The sequence below is a fragment of the Antrostomus carolinensis genome, unplaced genomic scaffold (assembly GCF_000700745.2).
Source record: "Antrostomus carolinensis isolate BGI_N321 unplaced genomic scaffold, ASM70074v2 scaffold889, whole genome shotgun sequence".
NCBI lineage: Eukaryota > Metazoa > Chordata > Aves > Caprimulgiformes > Caprimulgidae > Antrostomus > Antrostomus carolinensis.
In genome coordinates, this window is record NW_010337609.1 from 27,887 (window position 1) to 53,438 (window position 25,552).

Here is a 25,552-nt window from a genome sequence, read left to right on the forward strand (position 1 = left end):
AATGTTTTTGTTTCCATAGCAATCATCAAGTATCAACTTACAAATATTGCTACTGAAGGAATGTGTGCAGGATAAGATGTGCAGAGTCTCTAAAATCTGGAAAAAATATAGGACTTTACATAAAACTTACTGTACTAAGATTTTAAGAATGAGCAAAAAACCAATAGTATTAACTTTTCCACAAAGTGAGCTGTTCTTTTTAATTTTGAGTTTCCTACAGATTATATGAAAAAAAAAAAATACTGCTTTGTTTAAGTTCACAGGGTTTATCTATATAGAACAAACAGCTCCCAAGGACAGGTGATGAAAGAACACTTGAGACTGAGCAGACTGAAAATTCCAATAACAAAGCAGTGTCAGTGGAATTTAACTAGATTTATAGGAAACTTAACTCCCATTTACCCCAAAATAGTAGAGAACCCCATTTTTAATATGAAAAGGAATCTTTTGTTCAGCTGTCTCTTGTCTGTCTTGTAATTTTAATTATAATGATCACAGAATTCTAAGTGGCCATTTAAAAATTGAAAACTCCCACTAATTTGAGAACTTGGATGTTATGACTGATCCAGGTCTTGTTAATAAAAGTATATACAATTACTCCTATTGCAGGGAAATGTTTTTCCTTGGTTGTTTTGGTTTTCTGGGTTGATTAATATTAAATTCATAAAAATAGTAACTACTGATGATTATACTATACTTTTGAATGTGGATAGGGATTACCCCGGAAGAAAACACTACACTGTCCCAGTCACCACTGATAGTGGGAGTTTGTTCTTCAGCTGGAAAAGGAAGTGTAAGAAAGTACTCTGCAGGTGTTTCCATGCCTATCGAGTGAGCTGTTCAACAATTCTGCTTGAGTGGAGCAAAACCAGCAAATGAAGTGAATACAAGGCATTTGAAACAAAACGAAATGCCGTCTGAAAGTTGTAAAGCTTCAAACATTCTTGCAGTCAGGGTATCTTGTTTTCTTACTGCTATATTTATGTGAACTTTCTAAAGCCTGGTTTGAAATCTTTAATAAGAAATTAAGAACAAGCTACATTTTATTTCACAAATCATTGATGAAGCTGACTGAGCATACAGGAGGTGCTAAGGAGCTCAGAAACTTCCCCACTAATATACTCGCTCATCCCACTCAATAATGGTCTTAACATCAATGCTTCATATTTGCCTCTTCATTCAGACAAAGCTATGTCCATCCCGTTCATCTAAACCTTATATGACTGATAATTTTACCTGACAGTCTGCCAGCTGTTCTTCCATGTCCATAGGTTCCTCAGCAGTAACCAAAGAGGTGTCCAGTGTTGCTCGTGTATTGAGTAGCCAGTGGTCAAGCTCATCAGCTTCACAACGGTACCTTTGAAGAGCCTGCTCTTGTCGCTGTTCTTCCAGCTGCTCATTCAGTTTTTCCTAGAGGTACAAATTGTATTTTACTCTTTAAAAGAAACACACCACAACAGTCACTTTAAAAAAAATTTCCCTCCCTGTCTCTCACAACTTCTATATATTATTTTTAAGCCATAACAATCCCTTTCTTTCATAATTTGTAAGCTTTTACAAAATATTATTGCTTTCAATTGGTGAGCATGCTTATCAAACCAACTGTTTCAGTTCAGTCACTGCATTTCTACTTCCTTCACTAGAACTCTCTTATTACAGCCTCTAAAGGTGAGGTCTTTCTGCCTCCTCTTTCTGCTCTACTTTGGGTTTCCCCCACATCGATTCAGTTTGCTCAACTAACACAGCACTGTTTGCTTAGAGAGAATGATGCACGGGGACACAGAGCTGGGAGTGGGCTGCAGGGAAAGGAGAGCAGCTTTGCCTTTTTTGGTAGCAGCAGGCTGCTAGATAGCCTTATTTTCTCTCAAGAGAGGCATGAGAGCGGTATTTCAAGGAACCAACAGGGTACTGGTGGGCCTTTACTGTAGCCACCATGGGTAAAGAGAAGACTGAAGAGCTGTCTACCTTGTCTGGCCTCTTGGAAGATCTCTATGCCGTAGGGTGTGGGAGAACATTAAGCTCTAATGGCTGCTTCAGCCATTAGAGCTTAATGCAGCATTGCAGCAACACAGCCTCCCTGGGTCCATCTGTCAGCTGGTTCATCCATTGGACAGACAGGGAGTGATCAGCAAGACTTTCTCACCTTTAATAATTCCATATGAATTTGAAAACTGGTTGAAAATCTGGGCCCAGAGGGTGGTGGTTAGAGGCACAAAATCTAATGAGAGGCCAGTAACGAGCCTCAGCAAGTTTACTGATGACACAAAATGGGAAGACCGGCTGATACAGCAGAGGGTTGTGCTGCCATCCAGACGGATGCTGACAGGCTGAAGAAATGGGCTTGACAGGAACCTTATGAAGTTGAACAAAGGGAATTGCAAAGTCCTGCACCTGGGGAAAAACAGTGTCAGGCACCAGCATATGCTGGAGGCCAACCAGCTGGAAAGCAGCTTGGCAGAAAAAGACCTGGGGGACCTGGAGGACACCAAGTTGAACACAAGCCAGAAATGGGCCCTTGTGGCAAAGAAGGCTAACGGTATGCTGAGCTGCATTAGGAGGAGTGTTGCCAGCAGGTTGACGGAAGTGATCCTTCCCCTCTATTTGACACTGGTGATTCCACACCTGGAGAACTGTGCAGTATCCACAAGAGAGATACAGAGATCTGGAGAGAGTAGAGGGAATTTCAAGAATAAGAAACAGATAGAATGCAAAGGTCAGAAGATACTTAGATGTATCAGAATATGTGGAACCTAAGCATGCTGTAAATAGTATGGAACAAGGGGAGAAGTTTGTACTGGATCTGGCTGGGATGGAGTTAACTTCATCGCAGCCTGTACGGTGCTATGCTTCGCAACTCTGGTTAAAACTGTGTTGATAACTCAGCAATGTTTTGGCTATTGGTGAACAGTGATTCCACAGCATTAAGACTTTCTTTCCAACTGCCCCTCACAAAGGCCAGTAGGCTGAGGGTGGGCAAAATGTTGGGAGAGGACATAGCCAGGACAGCTGACCTGAACTGACCAAAGGGATATTCCATACCATATGAGATCATGCTCAGTAATGAAAGCTCAGGGAAAAGGTGAAGGTACTTTTGTTGTTATGGCATTTGCCTTCCCAAGCAACTGTTGCACGTGCTCCCTACTTTCCAGAAAAGTGGCTAAACATCTACCTGCTGATGGGGAATTAGTGAATAGGTTCCTTATTTTCCTTTGCTAGCATGCACAACTTTTCCTTACCCTATTAAGCTGTCATGATCTCAATCCATGAGTCTTTTTGCCTGCTTTCTATTTATTCCCCCATCCCATGGGAGAGGGGAGTGAGGGTGGGTTTTTGGCTGCTGGCCAGGGTCAACTTACCACCCTTTTGTGAGGAAATTTAGACTCGCATGTGCATGGCAAATCCCTCACATGGGGAAGTGTTTGCACAGCTTTTCTGAAAGCTTGATTTTAATGGGAAAATGAATAATTGAATGTTAGAATTATTTAAAGAATAATGACAGTTATTAAGTATCTAAAATAATCCAGAGCTAAACAGTTCTAAAGATCTGGTTATCTAAATTAGGTCCACAGAAAGAATAATATTACCAATCCACAGCCTCAACAGCAAACTGTTTTCATTACATGTTCTATCTGTCTTTCTACATTTACAACCCTTTAGTGTTCTGGCAGATTTTATCTGTGAAATCAGAGCTATAAAATGCACAGGTTAAATTACTGAATATTGTCTACATCCTATATATATATATTTCTTAATCAGGATTATTGGAGGATACTTTTGCTATTGTATCAAAGTAACTGTCAGAATCCTAACCAGTTAAGAGTAGTATATTCATATTTCTTAATCAGGATTCTTGGAGGATACTTTTGCTATTGTATCAGAATCCTAACCAGTTAAGAGTAGTATATTGGACTCATGCTTTATCTTGCAATTATAAGTTAGCATCTCCTCCTAAGTACTATGAAGAAGTTTGTAAGATCCTGTATGGAGTGCAAACTATAAACAGTAAGATACATATTCTACTTCCAGCTCCTTGTTTTTATGTAAAAGCCATTTTTCTTCTGAGAAGTAAATCTTAGTGCAATTTTTTAAGAATAACAAAGATATTTTCTAAGGACCTGTTCACTGTCTCAGGTGACAGCATAGAACTAATGCAACTGATGCACCCTGGAACTCCCCTGTAGCCCAGGTAGATCCACAGAGCCAATGCTCACTCAATCTCTCAGAATCAGTTGACACTGGAAATTATGAAGGCAGCAGTAGATGTGTTTATGAATTCACTGCTGCAGTTCTTTGCAGTACAGCAGTAAAGCTGCCCTGCAGTGTTCGAAGTAGCCAAAATGTATCCGGCTTTAGCATGACTGTATTTTCTCACCTTTATAATACACACAGCAACAATCCTATATGTAAACGACCTTTTAAAAATCACCTTAGTATTAAAGGGATTTTGGTGAAGTTGGTAGGCAAAGAAATAGAGGGGTGCATCTTCCACGATAAAAGTTTGCATGCAAATCACTGGGAAGATAAGCGTAGACAACATTGCAACAGTTCGGAAGAGGTGTTATTTCTTGTTTTAAGCTGTCCCTCTTCTCTTGTCTCCCAATTTGGACAGGTTATTCCTCAAAAGTTTACTGTAGATAACATGACTTTTAATACCTGCACTTCATTACTTCTCCTGTGGAGGACAAGGAATACTCAGGGAGCCTATTCAGAAAATGTCAATATGGGTATTAAAAAATCCCCCAAAACTACATATGTAAAATATTACTCCTACAGTGTGTTTCCAAGTTCCTTCTGGTTACTTATTACCTAACATTGAGATGAGGAGCTTGCTAAAAAAGAACAATAATTTATTAGTGAAAGGAATCATGAGAGAAGAACTGAAAATGACTTTTTAAATTATCAGCACTCAATGGTGACCAAGGACTTTGGGGCAGGTCTGACAAAATGGGCTCTCAAAATCTGGAATGTGATCCAAAAGACCCACTCCTCGAAGTCTTTTCTTGTACCTCTAATAGTTGTCGTTTTCCTGATGCCTTCATTCGAATTGTGGCCATTCGTTCTGCCAAAACCGTTAGAGTGGACTGCAACGCCAGCTGATCAGCAGCTTCTGCATCCAGTGGTTCTGAAACCAGCTCCTGGGCTAATGACGTTTGAAGCTCAGTGATTTCTTCTTGTAACATTAAAATCTCATCCATCAAAGCCTATTTAGAAATGAGAGCAGAGAAAGTATTTGCTTCATTTATCAGTGAGAAGAAAGTATCTCAGGAAGCACGGGCTTAATATAAAATTCAAGATGACTGTCCCAAAGGGGCATGAGGAACACATACTAGTGCAATATATCACTGGTGTGGTAGAGTCAGAATTCAGAAGGACTGAGTCCTGCTCTTAGATGCTTAAGCTAGGATCATGCATCTGATAACTGAAATATGGATTCAGTTACTTATCTTGAATTTCAAACATATAATGAGAAGAAATTATTTTGGAAACATACGTACAGATTTATTTTCCAACAAATTTTCTGGAGGGTATTCTAGTAGATACAGTGAAGATAATGAACAAGTAAGTGAGTGTGTGCTTCTGAGAGAGAAATAGGAGCATGAGTTTTCAGCCTGAAACTCACTAACGGGACAAAGAACATCCAGCAATATATATAAACATCCAGAGATTAACTTCATGATGTAGAAGTTGTTCCTACTTTCATTCTTATCATATAAATCAGTTTCCAAGATACCTACAAAAGGATGCTGCATTACCAATACCTTAGACCAGATACTTTACTTTCACGTCTGATAGTATACATACATTGGATGCACAGGACATCACACAGTGTTACAAAAGCCAAATGTTACCCTTTTCAGGCCATGGAGTTCCTACCGAAATGAGAACTGGCCCCACCAGATAGTTTCAAGCTGTCAGATAGAAGGCTTAGATGGTTGCAACTTGGACATATGTCAGACTTGATAAAGTATTCTCTCATTATTCAGAGCATCATTTCTCAAGACTTCCCTCAAGAGGGATTTTTTGTGTGCTTTGGTTTGTTTGTTTTGTTTAACAAGGCAAAGATTGTATTGAAATCAATTTACAATGCATCAGTATTGGTTATAATACTAGTAAATCTGGGAACATTATAAATAGTTCAATATATGCTAGTAGCACTGATGGTGAAGAACAGTGTAGGTGTCACTGAACACAATCTTTTACAAAAGATTTTGCTGAAAATTTCTATTAGACAAACTCTTATGGTCTATTTTATATTTTTTTAAAAAGGCTCCTTATTAAAAGAATGCCTATTATACCATCTTTAGAACAGCAGAAAGTCCAGAAAGGCAAGACATACAGTTAACAGAGAAGGTTCATACAACTAATGCATGTTTTTGAGGCATCCAGCTATGAAGAATTTCACTATATAAAAAAAGGGAACTAAAGATATACAGATAATGCATGGTCTCCCTCTATTTCTCACGTATAAGTTTTTACCTGATGTTCAGCCATCTGGCTCTCTGGGCTTTTGGCTGGTTCCAGACTCTCATTTAGTTTGATCTCAATGGTCTCCATTTTTGTGGATATAGACTGGAGTGTGTCCTGATATTTCTGTTGACGTTCAAGAGCTTCATAGAGAGTGCGCTGCTTTTCACTGATCTGAAGAGGAATTGAAGGTGTAAATTCTAACTAAAACCAAAAACTTACAACAAGTTTTTAAAAGTCTAAATTTTACAACAAAACATCCATATTAAAAATATTTATCTGTTTAAACATCATTAGTAAAATCCTAGGTTCTATGACTGAAGAAAATGGATTTTAATAAACAGGGAAAACCTAGGCACATTCTCATGTCTTATTTAAATTTTATGCACTCAAACATGTGGATGTGCATAATTTGCTAGATACAGAGTTTGTAATACCCTGTAATACCCCATAATAGTTCTAATACTCCCTGGGGAATGAGAGGCTGCAGAGCAGCCCTGCAGAGAGGGACCTGGGGGCTCTGGTCAATGGCAAGTTGAACATGAGCCAACAGTGTGCTCTGGATGCCAAGAGGGCCAACCATGTCCTGGGGTGCATCAAGCACGGCATTGAGAGCCGGTCGAGGGAGGTGATCGTCCCGCTCTGCTCTGCACTGGTGTGGCCTCACCTCGAGTACTGGGGGCAGTTTTGGGCACCACAAGTATAAAAAGGATATAAAGCTACAGGAGAGTGTCCAAAGCAGGGCCACTAAGTTGGTGAAGGCCTTAGAGGGGAAGCCGTACGAGTTGAGGCTGAAGTTGCTTGGTTTGTTCAGCCTGGAGAAGAGGAGACTGAGAGAAGATCTCATCACAGACTATAACTTCCTCACAAGGGGAAGGGGAGGGATGGGTCCTGGTCTCTTCTCTGGTGACCAATGATAGGACCAGGGGAAATAGCAGGAAGTTGTACCAGGGCAAGTTTAGGTTGGACAGTAGGAAAAGCTTCTTCACCCAGAGGGTGGTGTTGCACTGGAACAGGCTCCCTAGGGAGGTAGTCATGGCATCAAGCCTGACAATATTCAAGAAGCATTTGGACAAGGCCCTCAGACACATGATCTGAATCTTGGGATTGTCTTATGCTAGGGCAAGAGTTGGACTCGATGATCCTTGTGGGTCCCTTCCAACTCACAACATTCTATGATTCTATGATAATAGCTACCGTGCCTCCATGAAGAATTAAAATTTATAGCATGTGATAAAAACTTTGACCATTTTCATACATCTCTGAATGATTATGCTGCACTACTATGTAGAAAAGTGTTAAATTGACTCAGTATTTGGAGAAACTGGATTCCTGGGCCTTTTTGCCAAGTCATCCAGCTTGAGTGACTTTCCCTGTTAGGTTATAGAATATAGTCTGACAATAGCCAATATTTCTGAAGGGAACTATAAGCTTAAATGACTTTTATTTTTTCTTAATGGAGGTCCATCCTGCACAGACTTTCAAGGAAAACACAAAGCCAATGGAATATAATATCACAACTAAAAATTCTTGTTACCACTTGAAAACCCAGAATTGCAGAGAAGAGTATTAGCTAGCTAGTTCTTTGCATTTTATTCCCCATAAGCTAGCTGATTATTTTGAACCCTCCAGATGAAGACTTACCACATTTTTCAATGTTTCCCAAGAACGCTGCAAATCATCCAATTTGGCACTAGCAGCTGATTCTAAGCCTTGTTCATAAAACTCCTGGGTAACTGAAGTGCTGGGTTGAATTTTAGTAGCTTCTGTCTGCAACTGTTCAGCAGATAAGGCCAACTGTTCAGCAGACAAGGCTTGGTAATAAGCAATGTCCTACAAGCACAAAGCACATTATTGTACTCTCAAAATGCAAGATACTGCATAAGAATATCAACCTACATACTGCCCCACTGCATATATAAATTAAAATAAACCCCACAAGGCCAAAACCACCAGGAAAGCTCTGAGCAACACAGTAAATAAATATTTAATAATAGTACATTGAGTATGGCTTGGAGCTTCACTATGATGAAGATTGGGGATACATTTTTTCCATGTTCATATTAGCTAGGAGGTATAGCAGGCAACTGTAGACAGACATGGAAAGACTGGGAGGGGATTGCTATCAGTGTTCTAACATCATCACATGGGAAAACCCATCACAACAGTCAGTGGGTTATGGTACCGTAGTTGGCAAAGAATATCACCTTAGTGAACACAGAGAAGGCAACAGAAGAACAAAAAAGGAATATGCTGAAGGACTAGTCAATGACGTAAGAAAGAATATGAAGCACGAACTTATAGTAAGCCTGTAAACACACAGGTACTCTCAACTAACTTATAAAAGCTACAGGGAAATGGGACCAAAAGTGATAAGGAAAATGGGCAAATGTTCAAATTACCATTGAAAATTCAGGGTGGAACTGTTTCTCACTAGAATGTCTATACTTAGTGTGTGGGGATTTCTTCAAGTATTGCAGGTGACAATTAAAAAGATCTACAGAAAATGTCAAATTAAGGAAACATGCACAGTATCCATATTTAGGTCAGGAAAGCAGACTTGATGGCAAAGATTATTTAAAACCGAAACCATGTGTGATAGTTACCACCACACCTATTTGGAAGGTGAAAAATGCTGCCAACTTCCTTCTTCTCACTTAGTAGCCCCATTTAGAGAACTATGCTCCAGAACAGGCAACACAGCAACTTTTGTCCAGTTTCCTCAATAATTTTGAATTTGTAAATACCTCTGGTGAAAATGTTAAGACAGTTTTGCTACCCGTGAAATCGGTAAGAGATTTGCCATTAGGTTGGATCAAAACTCCTTCCAGGCAGCTCTCAGAGTTATCTTGATATCTGCCTAAAATGTTGCTCAAAATATACTGAAAAGTGTACTTGGAAAAATCTCTTCCAATGATTGTAAATTTCTCAAATTACTTCTTTCCTGATCCTGTATGATGGGGAGGGAAATTCCACATGTTTAGCCACATGAGTAAGAGAAAACAAGGTGTCTTTCACTTGACAGCTTACAGAGCTGTGTGTGCCAAATAGACCACAGACCATTCACTGTACTGCAAATGCAAGAGTATAAATGTGTATAAATACCTGAAGGGAGGATGTAAAGAAGATAGAGCCAGGGTCTTCTCAGTAGTGCCCAGTGACAGGACCAGAGACAATGGGCACACACTGAAACACAGGAGGTTCCCTCTGAACATCAGGAAAAACTTTTTTATTGTGAGGGTGACTGAGCACTTGGTCAGGTTGCCAAGAGAGGTTGGGGAGTCTCTGTCCTTGGAGATACTAAAAAGTCATCTGTATAGTCCCAGACAACCTGCTGAATGTGGTCCAGCTTGAGGAAGGAAGTAGAACAGATGACCTCCAGAGGTCCTTTCCAACCTCAACCATTCTCCGTTTCTGTACAGGTGTATAAAATTTAGGTACTAAACAAGATTACTTCTGAGGTGCCAGAGCTCAGAGTATAATTGCATTCGAATTTGGAGCAGAATCTTTACATCCCAATGTAATTTCAATATGCTATTTAATACTATATGTGCACAAACACCAAACAAGCTCAGGAAGAGCACAGAAACCAAGCCATTCCCCAGGGATAGTCACCTCCTGGGGTCTCTTTCTAATCAAACCTAGGGAGCACAGAATCCCCACCTGTCCCAGAAAACACCCCATGACCCAGCAGTTGCATAGATATGGTTCTTCAGTCCTTCCCTCAAGAATGAAGAGACTTATCAGGCTATCTGATTCAAGTATGGGCATTTTAACAAGTAAGGTGCTACTCACAGATCACCATCAATATTTTTATAAGGAGGCAACAGCCAAGAGTGTATTTTACAGACAGCTTGATCACACATCTTTACTGAGGATGCATGAAAGTCAGTCTCCCCAGAGAAAAAGAAGATCCAAGAATGGACAGCACATCAAACTGTCCAAAAGTGTCAGATGAGGTACTTCTTCAAAGGCAATATGGAAACTGTAAAGATTTAATTATTAAAGTGTTTATGATGTTCAGGAACCAACATGGAATAGATAACAGCTTAGCACAGCATTCAGTACGGCAACTTCAGAATTTTTTACTTTGACCACAAGTGATCTTTCAAAGTCACAGTGAAAAACTGCACCAGCTCAGACAACTTCTTGTTTTGCCTTGTCTGCAGTTACTCTTAGCCTTCAGCTAGTCCTCTTTCAAGGTCAAGAGAAAAGCTGTGCTTCTGAGACTTCTTAATCACCATTTCCAGAATAAAGGCCTCACTTTTAAAAGAAGGGAAAGCAATCCCTTTCCTCATCTTTCCAACTACTTTTTAGAGTAAAACACATGGCAGTTTCTTTTTGGTAGGGCTTTAATGCTGATAGTGTGAATCCAGATGTTCTGACACATAACATATTTTGTTCCCCCTATAAAGGCCCTAACATCTCATGCCCTCTTTCATGAAAATTAGCCAAAGAAAAGTACTCAAGCTTTGTTGTTAGGATGTAGGGGCAAAGAATTTGTTTAGATCTCAAAAGATATTTAACAAGGGCTCTTGATGAGTTTTCATAGGGAAGTAGAAAGAATGATTAAGTGGGCTATGAACAAGGAGATAGAAAGACATTTAACAGTGACCCAGTGCTGAAGACTTGAATCACAGGATCAGCTGTGACTTTCAAGGCTTTGCGTCAACACTTCAGCTTTTCCAATTCAATTGCTCTGCATTATGCATCTGGAAAATGAGTTTTAATCAACTAGATCTTCAGGTAATAGTGAAAGGTTTTAGACCCAGAGGACTCTCATTCAGTAATGCAGCACAGATAAATGCCTGATTTTGCTATACATCAAAATAAACTGCATTAAAGGACTGTTATCTATTGCTGAAATATTATACACTGTGAAATCCTTTAGCCTTTTAAAAGTTAACATTTTTATAGTTATTCCCCGCTCCCCCTAGTTGTTTTTAGAGGAGGTTCAGTACAAAACAAACAACCTGGGCAACTGTTAACTTATAGCAGTGCTAGAGCTGTCACTTTTATTTATGGTCTTGGTTTAATCTATTTCAATCCACAGAAACAGTATTTCCACCTGGCATTTGTTTTATATTTTCATTACTTGTTATTAATGTAAAAATAGTGCATAGATGTCTCAGTTCAGACTAGCCATATTTCACCATTAGGAGAACCTAGGAAACCCTGATGAAAGACTGTACATAGATTATGAGGATGAATTTAGAAAACAGTCTTAACACCCAGCCTTCCTTCCCCAAAACACCTCACTTCATATGAGCTTTTAATTTTTTTCCAGAGACTAGATTAATGTAATCCTTTACTTTCTAGACTTCTTATTCACATGGGTTTTTTTGGTACTTTGCAGGTGATCTTCCTGTGAGAAATTATTTCTCTTAACACTGCCTACTTTTTAAAACAAAACATTCCCAAATTAGTTTTGCTGAGTCTTTTACTGAATACAAAATTTTTTAAACTTGCATTTAAGCTCCTAACTCACTATTCTCTAGATTATTCTTTTTTAACCAACCTTCTTTCCGGAAGTGTCCTTAAGCATTCAAGATCTGCGCTGTCAGTTTCATAGCTTCTTTAGTTTTAATCTCATGTGAATGAGAACCTATAGCATTTTGTAAGTCAACCACTGCATTTTGGAATGTTCTTCCGCTTGTTGTTTAGTACATGCAATTCATTTCAACATTAACCACATCTCTCAGGTTTTTTAGATTATTATAGTACTTGCAATTTTATGTCTTTCAAAGATCATCTGCTAAACAAAAGACAACCTTTTTGTTCAGTTTTGCCCTGTAAATCAGAGGTTCTAAAATTTGCATTTTAGTGTCAGCTCATGGTGCAACAGTCTCTTTACTGGATTTTCCTTATTATTTGAGTTATTGGAGCTCTTAATCAGTTTGTTTTTGTTTTTGGTTTGTTTTTTTTTTTTAATTTTCAGAGAAATGTAGTGAACTGACAATGATTTGTTTATTAGAAAGGAAGCTGCTCCTGTTTCTTTAACTCTTTTACTGATTAATTGGCATAAGATTTTTGTGCTGAAATATATAGCTGCCTTTTTATTGTAAGTAAACTTTACTGGGAAATTTCTGATTATCTGAAATTGCAGAACACTAGAAAAATCCTTCACATTCATTATATAACTTTTTATTATGAAGGTAACTTTATAACTTTAATATTATGAAGATTTTTGTCACCATTCTTACTATCTTACCTTAGTATTCTTTCTTATGTCAATTCATGAAAAATAACAATTTATGTTTAGAAACTTCTATAGCACCATAAGCATCTTTGAAATGAGTGTAATGAATTAGTGGGCAACTTACTCAAACTTCTCTATTTCTACTCAGCAATGCAACAAACACCATCCTACCCTTTAAGTCTGCAGTTTTGGAAGCAGCCACAAATTAAAAACCAAACAACCTCAAAACCCACAACATGATGAATGCAATGAGGTGGTGACTGCTCCTAAGGCTCATTTCTGAACTTCTAAAGTGTAACATTTTATGTGTGTCTTCACATGCATGATGCTTAGTGAGCTGGTTCATTGCTTACATTTAGATCAATGCCGATGTACACTTGTTCCTATTAGAAGTTCCAGAGTCCTCAGTTTTGATTTAAAATCTAACTTTAGCAATTTCACATATCTGCCTCGTTAGCACTTAAAATAGACTGTTGCTGAAAGTATGGAATCAGCAATACATGAAAAAATACATGAAAGTTAATACTTGAAAATGGTTTGGAGTGGAAGATATAAAATTGTGGATTCAACGTTATGATGCCAATGGTAACCGTAAGATAGATGTATAAGGACATAATGCAATGTTTTATTATGGACAGTACAAAATTGCATGTTTTCTCAGGATGCAAGTTTCCATTGAGTATTACCTTGAAAATAAAAATTAGGTAGTGAAAAACAGTAGTGAACTGGAAGAATTTTGTAATTGTCAGTTAAAATTTATTTTTTAAAATAGTGAATATCTGTAACAGCAAATTTATACATTTTAAACTCAGAAGTCAATATTTCTATCCATTTTGGTCTAGAATCTGAAGGTTCAGTTATGCCAGAGGTTAAGCCTCAGATCCTTGGAGCTATAGGCAAATATTATTCCAGAGGATGCAACCTATGGAATGGAACCAAGCATGTCTGAGATAAAAGCTGAATGAATGCCAAGAAGGTGGTACCTGGTTAACAGAAGCATCTGTATTAGCCACAGGTGAGGGAGAGCGACAGGCAGGTGGAGAAGAAATCTCACTGTTGGTTCCCTCCTCCCCAGACTCCTCAGTGACAGGGGAGAGCAGCGTGTGACAGCGACCAGCAGTCATCTGCCACAAGAAAAGCAGCCCCAGAGCACAGGAAGAAAATCAGTTACCTCAACTTAGACTGGACTTAGATTAAGATCAAAACAAGAAAAACAACACATCATCAGAATTATTGTGACATTATTTAGTCATACTTAACTATTACATGTACCAGCTTAAAAATCTGGTTCAATTAATGGTCTCATTTACTCGTCATGATTCAATATGAATATGCTTTTCTGTACCCTAATGAATTTAAAAGAAAATGTATAGTAAGCAACTCGATAATAACAAATTAGTATTTGCTTAATTGTCTTCTAATACAATCGCTGCTTGCATATGGAAATACTATGGAGAGCTACAGAATAATGCAGTATTGGCCTCAGTATCTAGGCTGGGTTGGAACAGCAAGGAATAGACCTAAAATACATACAATCCAGTAGCAATATACTTTTATTTCCTTAATGCTCTTTTACAGTGATAAATCCTGAAATCTGCACTCTATTTTCACTCAGACAAAAATCCCAATATCATCATCAGCATGTTTGTAATGAAACCCAATTAGAAACAAACAAAAGCCGAGTAATTCAAACGTGAGGCCTGTGTCAGTATTTAGCAAGCTTTCATTTCCAGCACACTCATCTGAGAATATAGTAGCATATTGTCAATTATCACAACAACACCTTAAGACAAGAGCTTTAAAAATATGGTGTGTAAAGCCTATACACTGCAACATGTTATGAAATAATATTTATTCTAGTTTTATTTTATTCTTGCAATTCAGTAGTTTCTTACCATTTGCTCTTGCATGCTGACAGCTCCAAAAAAGCGCTATATTTGCATCTCATTACAGATAACTTCCACTGGTATTTGTCTGTTAAATAACTTCATCCTTTATCAACAAGTCTTGAATACCCATATAAAGCAAAATACAGTAAAGGGAAGCTGAAGCCGGAGTTTGCCACACTCCAGCCATTTCGAAAGCAAAACGTGGATGTGAGCTGTGGCAATCTGCTACACAGGAGTGTTGCAACGATGCAAAAGCAAGCAGGTCAGATAAACAGTACCAAGACCAACGTGTTCCTTACCATAACCACCGAGGGATGAGCAGGGTGTGCTGGGAGCAGGTCTGAATCCAGCTCCTCCATTCCCTCTGAAAGCCCCTCCACTTCTGTCACTGTCAGCAGCATGGTGGCATGTTTTGCTTTCATTGTCAGCATCTTGCACTTCGAATTCAAAGAAGCAATTTGCTCCTGGTATCCTTTGATCTTCTGAGCCAGCTCCTGAGGAAACATGTTTTTTTCCTTAATGCAGAGGCAGCCAATGAAGGCCACAGGAGCCGCAGCATTTCGGCTTCCGTGGCGAAGGCAAGCTCTCCCCTCCAAGCCCAGCCAATAACATCTTAGCGCTGTCTCTCAGAAACCCTGCATGAGCTGCTGCACTAGCTGACAAGCAGGATGTTGATAGCGGAGGGAACAAGTCAGGCTGCGCCTGGCTGCACAGCTAAACCGCAGAGCCGAGAGCTTTGAGGCAAAACCAGAAAAGTGCTGCAAAAGGCTCCGTGTGCATGACAATTGCAGAAGGGTGGGAGGAACACCTCATGCTTACATCCAGCCTGAACCTGACACAAAGGCTATAGAAGCTGCAGACTGCAGCAAAAGAGAACGTCTCTCCCTTATCCTGTCCTATTTTTTTTTCCCCTGTTCTATTTCCATTTGTCTGAGGAAAATGAAGCTTCTCTGCATACTGCATGCCATGGAAATGAGGTCATGTGGTAACCACAACTGTAAAAAATGTCCCATTCAGCTCTTGCCAGAAAGAATGAATTGTTGAAACAATAATTCACAGGGTCTAACAAGATCAAATGTGATATGAACAATCAGTCACATAATAAGATTAAATGCAGACGGGATCACTTTTTGCCAGTGTTTGGATAAACTGTATTTTAATCTTGTTTTGGTTTTGTGTAAGTAAGTCTTCAGAATCAAAAGCTGAGTTGCACACAGTACTAACCTTTCTTTAAAAAGAGTTGGGGAATCTAGCCTAAAGCAGAAGTATGTTTTAAAGTTTGGGGGTTTTTTATGGCTATGAAATAAGTCTATCTGCATGGCCAAACACCATCATAAGTTCAAATTTAGTCAGAGAAGAAAGATGGACATTAGTAGCCTTAGAAACTATTTTGTCTTCTCTCCTACCCTCCACTACTGCCCAGTTCAGTGTCCGGTTTCGAAGATTTCAATTAATATACTTAAAATAATAAATGGTGGAAGATTTGCACATTTCTGCCAAATATATTGTTCCTTTCTCTCTAGAGGCTTAGTGATATTATATAATGTTGATCTATAAAGTGAAAATAACATTTGTATACCCTTGCCTGCTAAATCAGTGATTATTCATTCAAATATATATTCCTGTTTTATTTTTATATCTGGTTTTATTTCTTCAACAAACACAAGTTTTCAAGGAAAAATAGTAACAGAAGTTGCAAGACCTAGTAGGTATAATAATAAATAATTACAATATATTTTTAAAAGTAAATAGGATTACTGCTTCAGGATGGTAAAATGAAAAGATTTTTTTTTGTTCTATAACATTTTCAGGAAACCATTTCCTCAAAATCACAGTGCAGAATAGTCACAGCAAGAAATACAGAGTTAGAAATGGAAGCAGCACAGACAGGATGACAATTCACTGGCCAGGTTTCAATAGTACTTGGTCACTGTCAAGTTAGTAACAAAAAGACCTCTCTTGGAGCTCCAAGAGTTACCTGGGAGACTAAGCAAAGTCCTGAGTATAAACCATCAACTAGATCAATCAAAATCCAAACTGCAATCAAATCAAACCATAACTTTAATGTCTAGCAGCTAGATTAGTTATCTGCTCTGTTTGGCAAGTAGCAGTAATTCACTAATGTTCAATGAAAGATATCTCTGGGACTCAGTGGAAAATTACTGTCATTCAATATGTTTGCTTAACTCCATCAATATTACTGAGATGCAGTAACATTTGTGGCATTAATGTGCATTGTAATGTCCATTGTCCAATGTATACTGAGAATCTAACATACTTCTTTCAACTGAAAACAAAGAAAAGGAAAAGAAGGCAAAAAAGTGATTCTGAAAAAAAATAAAGCAACGTATAAAAGCAACATCCTATGAGGTACTATATAATCCACTAAAATAAATTACAAATATAGAGATGCTTGCCCACATTCTTATCTGAAAGTCTAAAGAAACATGGTTCAGTAAACATAGTTCCAAAGTATAACTAGTTACATGCATGCATAATAATACAAGCTTCTTATAAATCAGGGTGTACTTTCCTTCTACTTTCTTCCTCTTATTTTAATTCCAAATATAACTACTACAAATGTCCCTTTAAGTTCTTGTTCATGCAGGCTTCAACAGGGAATTTGATAATTGATGTTTTCTTAAATAATCACACATGTAACAAGCATCTTGACAGACTTGCCTTTTGAAGTAGTTTAATAATATAAGGTTCATTATATTCCCTTTATGCTATGCTTTTCCACAGGTATCTAGCAGACTAAAGATAAGCCAAAAAAAACCAAACCAAAACAAAAACAAAAAAAGAGTTTGTCTCAGCCTTTCAAAACTTCTTACCCCTAAACGTGGAAATCTTGCCAGTATGAAACATGCTCACTCTGGTGGATCCCAACATGTGCAATACGTTTAGAAGGACTCCTAGCTACTGAACTTGTTCAAATGCAGATTAAACTTTAAGCTGCCCCATTTTTAATTCCTTCCCCCTTGCAGCATCATTCTTTCAAACTGCTCTGCATTTATACCAAGTAACTTCTGTAACAACTGGATAGAAAATGAGAAACATATACAACACTAGGTTATAGTACATAACAGCAGATAGCTTTTAATTCCAAGATAGAGAAATGGTGCCATCTGGTGGTAAAAAATGACACACAGAGTTTAATACTGCATTTTCTATCTCAAGAAATACATAACAGGTAGGGGAAGGGGAAAGGGGCCCAGGATCTCCCATGCAGCAAGAAGGCTGCACCAGAAATTATCCTAACTCATTCGAGGGCTGAAGACCAGAGAGTTCGAGGGCAGGACCTGTAACTCCACAGGACAAAACACTTCCCAACAATGAGTTTAAAAGAAACCTTTGGAGTGGACGTTGCATAATTTTCCTCCAAATCTACTGTAGTTTTTATGGAATTCAAATCCCTTAGTGTTCCTTTACAGACGTTAATGGGATGGAAATAAGTAAGTACTTTAGGAGATATATATATATATATATATCTATATAGAGAGAGAGAGAGAGAGAGAGAGAGATACATATAAATATATAAAAGATCACTGAACTAGCAGGGATCACTTGACTAACTGCTCAACATTGACTCCTAGGACACTCTTCAGTCAAGTACTGGTGTTAATCGTCCCTTAATTATGCAACGCTTTTGTTTGTCATAATGTTGCCTGGAGGCTAGGACACCTAACTGAATAAGCAAATGACTACTCCACATAGTATCAATAGCATGAATTTCCTATCTGGTATTAAACCTATCTACTCAACTAGCCTTGAGCAAGTCTGAAAAGCTACTCAGCTAATTTACAACTGTTACTTATGAAAAGTTTTTTGGGTCAATGAGCTGCCACTGAGCCTATGTTGTTGCATTTTTTTCTCTCTTACCTCATGATGTGAAATCTGGATCTGGAGTTCCTGGATGTTGCTGGTTGCTATTGGCTTGTTTTGGATCTCACGATGGGCACTCTCTATCATTTGCTGTAAATGTTTCATTTCGTGCTCATATTGCTCATACTGAACCACTGCTTCCTAGACAGGGGAAAAAAATTATTGAGTGCCTACATGAAAATAAATATTTACTTAGTGCAAGCATGACTAATCACCCTTCTGAAGTGCAGCAAACTTAGATCTTTCTCGCACTTACCTCTGGATAAGCAAAGCAGGAATATAATCAGGAAAAAGTCCATTCAGAAATACTGTGAACTGCAATGAATTCAATGGTTTAATTTATTTATTTCCAAAACCAGCTCATATAACTTGATGTTTTAGATATCCAACATAAGGAGCTAGAACTTTTGCTTCCAACAAGTATCTGCACTGAACATACCTACCAAAAGATACCATTGCCTGGTGTCATGGTTTTACTATAAAGCATTTTCATCTGCTTTTTCGTTTCAAGCCTCCATTTACGAAGTAGAAAGACTATATGAAAAAGTTAGATTTTATAGAAAATACAACTGGGAGAGGATTATGAAAACTGAAGACTATTCAGACCATTATCGTACTAGTGTGGTACCAGTTCTTTCTATGACAGAGTCACCAGCAGTTTGTCTAACCCATTTTAAAATCTTTTCAGTGTGATATTGTATCCTTCCTTGTACTTAAACATCATCAAGTATCCTTAATTATCAAAAGTCTCTTCTGTTATTTAACTTGAAGCTCTATAGTTGTACCCTAGCTTACTATGTATTTTTCTATCACTAAATAGCAAGAAAGAAAAGCTTATTCTCTTCTTCTTTGGAAATAACTTTTACATGTTTTAGATATGAATTCAAACAATCAAATAAAACCTAGTTTTCTTGTGTTTAGCAAAACTTGAAAATGGGAACTTAATAGATGCTGGATGACTCCAAAATTAGAATGAAAATATATATAAATTTTAAATAAGGAGAAAAAAACCCATAATTTTTATCCTAGAAAGCTATTTAGTTAATTCAATAGTTTTTATGCAATCATTATAAGCAGTTCATGTTAAAATGATATATTAAATTCATTAACTGATTATATATGTTATAAAATTAACCTGCATACAACTGTATATTAGCTATTTGTTTAGTTAATCCTAACAGCATTACAAAAAACATAGCAAGATCAAGGAGAGAGCAAAGATGAGAGTTTCATGAGTAAATCAATTATTAACACGATCATGAATGTTAAAACCCTCAGAAACATGGAGTCAGAATTGACTAAAACTTAAGTGTGGAACTTCCTAATGGTACTCCATAGAAAAAAAAAGGAATGCACAGAGGTATGGAATTCTCCATTTTCATCACAATTTGTAGGGCACTGTCCAGGTTATTCAGAATGATTTATGGGCTGGAGTTGCGCTTGCCTGCATGATGTTGCACTGCTGAATGGCAGTGTGCTGCAGGCGGCTGGCCTCCTCCTGGAGCCGGAGAGCGCTGTGGCACATTGGCAGGCCGGTGACCACCTCTTCAGGAATCCTCAGGGCACTCTGACAAACTTGTACTGCGTGAACCTTCGGCTTCAGAGATTCCATTTCAGACAATAGATGCTAGAAACAAAGTCAGTGCCTCAATAAGCCAGTTTTGCAGAACTCCCAGAGTAGTTCATGCAGAGAAATAAAAATGAGTTCAAGCACTAAAATACACAAATTTTATTGTCTGTTTTCCAAACTGAATAGAATTGTCTGGAGTTGTATATTCTGAAATGAGCATTCTTCTAAATATTAGTTAAGCAAAATGCCTATATAGTAGGAATAAAAATAATTTATTAAAAAGCATACTAAACACAACATAAGCATACTAGTACTTATTTCTAAGTATCTAAGTACAAAAATATTTCTGCTTATCATATTTGAAAAAAAAAATCTTTACAAAATCTGCAAATCAAAGTAGCATAGGAGTCATTTATGTATACACATATTTTAATGTTAAAAACCTAGTGGAACTCCCTGCTGAGACACAGAAGCACATTTTCAAACCAGCAAATGAATCCTATTTTGTTTACAGCTTTCCTTTGAAAATAGAAACCATGGTTGAAAATGTTGCTTAAAATTCAAAAGGTAATCAAACAGAAAAAAACCCCAGCTACACAGAAATATTTTCCTTTGAATAATCACGCACTGGGTGCCTCTGTTAATAGACTCTATTCCATTCATAATGTCCATTCAAGCTGTCTGTTCATATGCATGAAAAGGGTCTAAGTGCAATGACTTGGAGAACACATTTGACCAGCATTCTTTTTATCTTCTTTGGGGAGTTTAATGTATTCAGAGATAGAAAAGGAAAAACAGCTGAGGGGAGAAAAAAAAAAAAAAAAAAAAAAAAGGGGGAAGTTGATGAAAAGGGCCTTAGCACATTAGAAAAGGATTCTAAGTTCAATAGATATATATCAGCTAGAAAATGTATATGGCAAACAGGGATAAAAGGATTGGTTGTCTCCCTTCTCCTATACCTTATGCAGAAATTAAGTGGGCCTGAAGTGCATACTGATGAGAGGATTGTGGTTTGCTCTTTATTTCTGTGCCAGGATACATGGTGGATAATCTAACCAGAGATTTGGGATAATGACCTATTCCTCAGACATCACTGGTGAGGTCACTGTTCTGGCAGGCCCCATACTGCTGGCAAAGGGTGCCTTACTGTGCAATGGGCACCCAGAGGCACCCTGGGGGCTGCATTCTAACCAGGCACTCTCCAAGACCCTCTGACTGGCCTGGTGGAAGAGGTGGGCAGAGGCTACAGCCCCTTTCTGTACAAAAAGAAATCATACTGTGAGACCTACTAGAACCACAACAAACAAACAATACACATAAACAACAGTGTAAACTCCATATTCCTTTACTTGTACAGTGCATGAAGTGTTTCACCTATGCTCTTTAATGCCATATTCTGCAAGTCCCTAGAATAAAGACTGCATATTTTAATCAGAAGGGAAAGCTCTTAAAATGTACCTTTCATTCATATGGGTTTTTTTCTGCAGGTTTTAATCCTAAAGTGAACCTGTTGACATTTAGTTTTTTGTGGCAGACTAGGACAGTTATATTTCTGTATTAGCTTGCAGCAAGAAAAATTTCTTAAGCAACTCAGAAAGCTGTAACTGGGGTTATTTTTCTTGTCATGAGACTGAGAACAAAAAAACCAAGTGCAACACAGAAAACAGCAATATCTCATGAAAGTAATTCAACTAAACACACAAAAATGAAACTGGGTTTAAGGAAAACTGAATTTTCTCTTAGTTTTCCAGTTGATTACTGGGGAGCTAGCAACACACTATCTCATTGCACCTCTATCTGTAAAATGGTGATAACAATCTAGACTTCCTTTTGAAGTACTTTAAGAACCTGTTGATAAAAAGCACTGGATAAGAACTGAGCTTTATTATTAATACTGTTATTAATATGGATTAAACTTGGATTGGATGCACATTTATCAGAATTGCATCAACCTAAGAACAGACTTACAAGAGCTTATACTTCAGCCATTCCCTTTGAGGGAATGATTTTTCCTGTTTCAACCCTTATTCCCTTGGCAGTAATTTGGGGCTAGACTCTGAAACAATGACCAACCTAAGAAACACCACAATCGGTCTCACCAATTTTTCTTTGTGTAAGGTCAAACTACTCAAGTGCTAACTTTGGGGTCCTGGCATTTTACCTGTCTGTGGGAAAGTTGCTCTTTCAAGCTCAAATGCCCGAGCTCTGGAGAGGTCAGTGTGGCTTGGGCTTGCTCCAGAGCAGTCTGCAGGGCTCTCAGCTCAACTTCAAATTTCTTCATGTCCTGTAACACAACACGTTTGACTCAGACAAATAAGGAAAAAAAAAAAAATCACTATAAATATACCTGTCTATATTCTGTAGCTACATCCCTTATATACAGTGCCAAAACTAAGTAACTAATTCACAGTTTTAACAATGAATTTTAAATGTTTAAAATATTGGATAAAAATACTAGTCATATGGCAGTCTAGAAAAAGGGGTATCAAAGTCGGAGTAATTATTTTAAGTACTTCCTCAATCTCAAATCCAGCATGTACTTTATAAAGCTAATTTCATGAAGTTCAAGGCCTAGAAAGGAACTCAAAATGTCCTCTAGTCAACTTCCTGTAGTAAGACAGGATATAACTGTCTTTACAGACTGTTTTTAAAGACCACTAGCAGTGGAGTCCCACTTATCTCTATAGACAACATATTCCACTGTTTCAGTACTCTTTCTTTGTAGAAAGTTTTTCAGTCTGGCACGAAGTCATCTTTTGTTTTCAATCCTCTACTTACTATTAACATTATCATTAACAATAGACATGAAGAACATTTTTTTTTTTAATCTCTGAATACATCATACATCAGGATAATCCTTTTTCACGCATCTTTTCTACAAATTTGTACACATATCACAATCATCACCATCCTCTGTTCTTTCTCCAGTCAGTCCACATCTTTCTTGAAGTGCAAAACCGGACAGCTGAAACCTCGCTAGTGACCAATAGGTAGAACAAAAGGACTACTTCACATACCTTACAATTATATACTTTATTTTCTGCATGGTTTTTGTTTTTTTTACAATCATATGACATTGTTCACTCGTTTTTCCATGATCCACATTATTAAACTTAAGATCTTTCAACAGGGTGTGTCAAGACAGCAGTTCCTCATTCAAATACATACATGCCTGGTTCTTCCTGTTTAAACATAACAATTTGCCCCCGACCTTGCTGAATAGCAGCCTAATTTTATTCAGGTAGTCCCTGTACATTTGGTGTTGTCCAAGCATCCCAAAAGCCATGATCTCTAAACCACCATCCAACTCATTAATGAAAATAATGAATAGCCTATTCTCTTAGTTGTCTTTAGGTATTTTCCTATTTAGTAGTGTGTAACTGTGGCAAGTGACAACAGAAGAACCCTTACAAATATGATAATTATATCATTCCAATAATATTTTTTCCTGAATTATTGTATCAATTTAAAAAAATTAAAAAGGTAAAATGTGTTGTCCTGAAGGTAAGAGCAAGTAGAAAAGACTTCTGTGCTTTTCCCTGTGTCTTGCACCAGTTTACCATGCCCTCAGACATTGCATAGGCATAACACACATTTACAGTAACAATAAACCCTTATGGAAGAGCTGAACAGAAATGTCAGGGACATGAAAAAGCACATTAATTCTTTTCATTGCACTCCCTGGTAGCGGTAGGTATACATTATGGAATCCTCATCTGGTCCAGGATTAATCTGAATTAATAGACAGCAGGCTTCAGATATTTTTTAAGAGAAAAATAAAAGAAATAGCATAATATAAGTGCCAATACAGACACTTTTCAAGTGTCTGAACATAGGTGCTCAGTGCCATTTGAGACACACCATGATCCTCAAAACATCCATCCATAATGGGCAGATATTTCAGGGCCTGCAGGAATCTTGTCCCCATCTGGAATGGCACCTGAAGGCAGGATCTCAAACAGTGTAAGACATCTAACTTTAGAGAAGACAATCATGCCCTTTATAGACCACAGATAATCTGCATGGCTAATAGTCTCAGAAACATGATTCACACACCACTCTAGCTGTCAGCTAGCATTAGGAAAACTGTTTTCATATACCTTGGCAGCATCTTGGAGGTTTGGTATCCGCACTTTGATAATTTGCTGTAATTCCTCTGTCCGCCGGCCCAGTTCCAGCACTTGCTGTGACATTCCTTCAGTACAGTATACACTTGCCAGATACTCAATCCTCTCACTCATGGCCTCAAGATCACTATGAATCTCTCCGGACTCATCAAGCATAGTCTAGACAGAGATATGAACAAATTGAATGCCACAGTCGAGCTTCAGATTAAACATATCTTTAATTATATTCCTGTTCTGCAAACTCCTACATCTGTACACATCTGTAAGCATATGATTAAGTTCTACTAATGTGCTGTAGGCTTGGGCAATATGCTTAATTCTGAGTGTATGCTGAAGTGCTTCAGCTTATGGAGACTGGGAAACAAAAGAGTAAGTCATGAAGCTTCAGTAGCTGTACTTATTAACACATTCATTTTGGTGTTTTGCTATATACGCTTGCCTGTAAAAACATAATATACACAATCTATGGATAGGATTTGTTCTGGAAGCCTGTTGTACCTAAAAGGAAGCAGCAGAAAGCTGCTGAGTGCAGTGTTATAGCAGGGCAGCAGTTATTAATGCTGTCTAAAAAACGGTTACCGAAGTTTTCTGTGGACTAGCACTGGTTAAGCCTGTATCTTCATCGACTTTTGAAGCAGGGAAAAAGCCACAGCAAACAAACAAAACAAAACAAAACAAAACAAAACAAAACAAAACAAAACAAAACAAAACAAAACAAAAAAGAAATGCTATCTCCCAGTTGTCCTCCAGATAAGTTGCCTGGAGGTTCCTATTCAGAATAAGAAAGCGTGACATGCTATGTTGCCCCAGTGTAAGTGAATGCAGCTGACAATTAATGAATATATTTATAAAAACCACAGAGAACGCAGTCTTATTTTGGTGTTAGTGAAACATGATCATCTTATGATGTTTTAATTTGTTTCATGTGGTTATGTAACACTGGGCAAGCTTGAACCTTATCAAACTGCTCCACTGATCTCACACTTACGCATTCCACCCACAGACACACACAGAACAAATTACACTGTCACAAGAACAGCAAAACACTCTGATATGAGATGTCCAGGAAGCAACTGGAAGAAACTCATCCATTGGGTATGAGTCTGAGAAACTCAGACTGGTGTGAAACGCATCAGATGAGAACAAAGGCTATTCCAATTTAGCATAAAGGAGAAAGGAAAAAAAAACAAAAAACAACCTCAAACCTGAAAATTGTGTTTGAGCAAATAAAGTTTTAGAGGATTATTGGCTGCAATGAGGTACTCAGGGTGATAGAATCACAGTGTATAGACACACTGTTCAATCAAAAGCTGCTACGAATCCAGTGTATTTGAGTAAACATGGAGATCAACTTTGAATCACATAGTTTTATTGAATAGTATCTTAATTTCAGTCTTCAAAACAATTGTCCAAAACA

General features: G+C 37.8%; 1 protein-coding gene across 1 annotated transcript in view; it reads right to left on the reverse strand.

The window, feature by feature from the left end:
• The window catches only part of LOC104530573 (nesprin-1-like), a gene marked incomplete at its 5' end in the record, with an annotated part of 99,419 nt that overhangs the window by 27,697 nt on the left and 46,170 nt on the right, over positions 1 to 25,552 (reverse strand). Inside the window, 10 exons of the mRNA XM_029086791.1 lie at positions 1,237 to 1,410; positions 5,007 to 5,201; positions 6,478 to 6,639; positions 8,110 to 8,298; positions 13,648 to 13,788; positions 14,853 to 15,047; positions 18,436 to 18,579; positions 19,883 to 20,065; positions 22,170 to 22,292; positions 24,109 to 24,294. Coding sequence (XP_028942624.1) covers positions 1,237 to 1,410; positions 5,007 to 5,201; positions 6,478 to 6,639; positions 8,110 to 8,298; positions 13,648 to 13,788; positions 14,853 to 15,047; positions 18,436 to 18,579; positions 19,883 to 20,065; positions 22,170 to 22,292; positions 24,109 to 24,294 — 1,692 coding nt within the window. The remainder of the gene's footprint in view (positions 1 to 1,236; positions 1,411 to 5,006; positions 5,202 to 6,477; positions 6,640 to 8,109; positions 8,299 to 13,647; positions 13,789 to 14,852; positions 15,048 to 18,435; positions 18,580 to 19,882; positions 20,066 to 22,169; positions 22,293 to 24,108; positions 24,295 to 25,552) is intronic.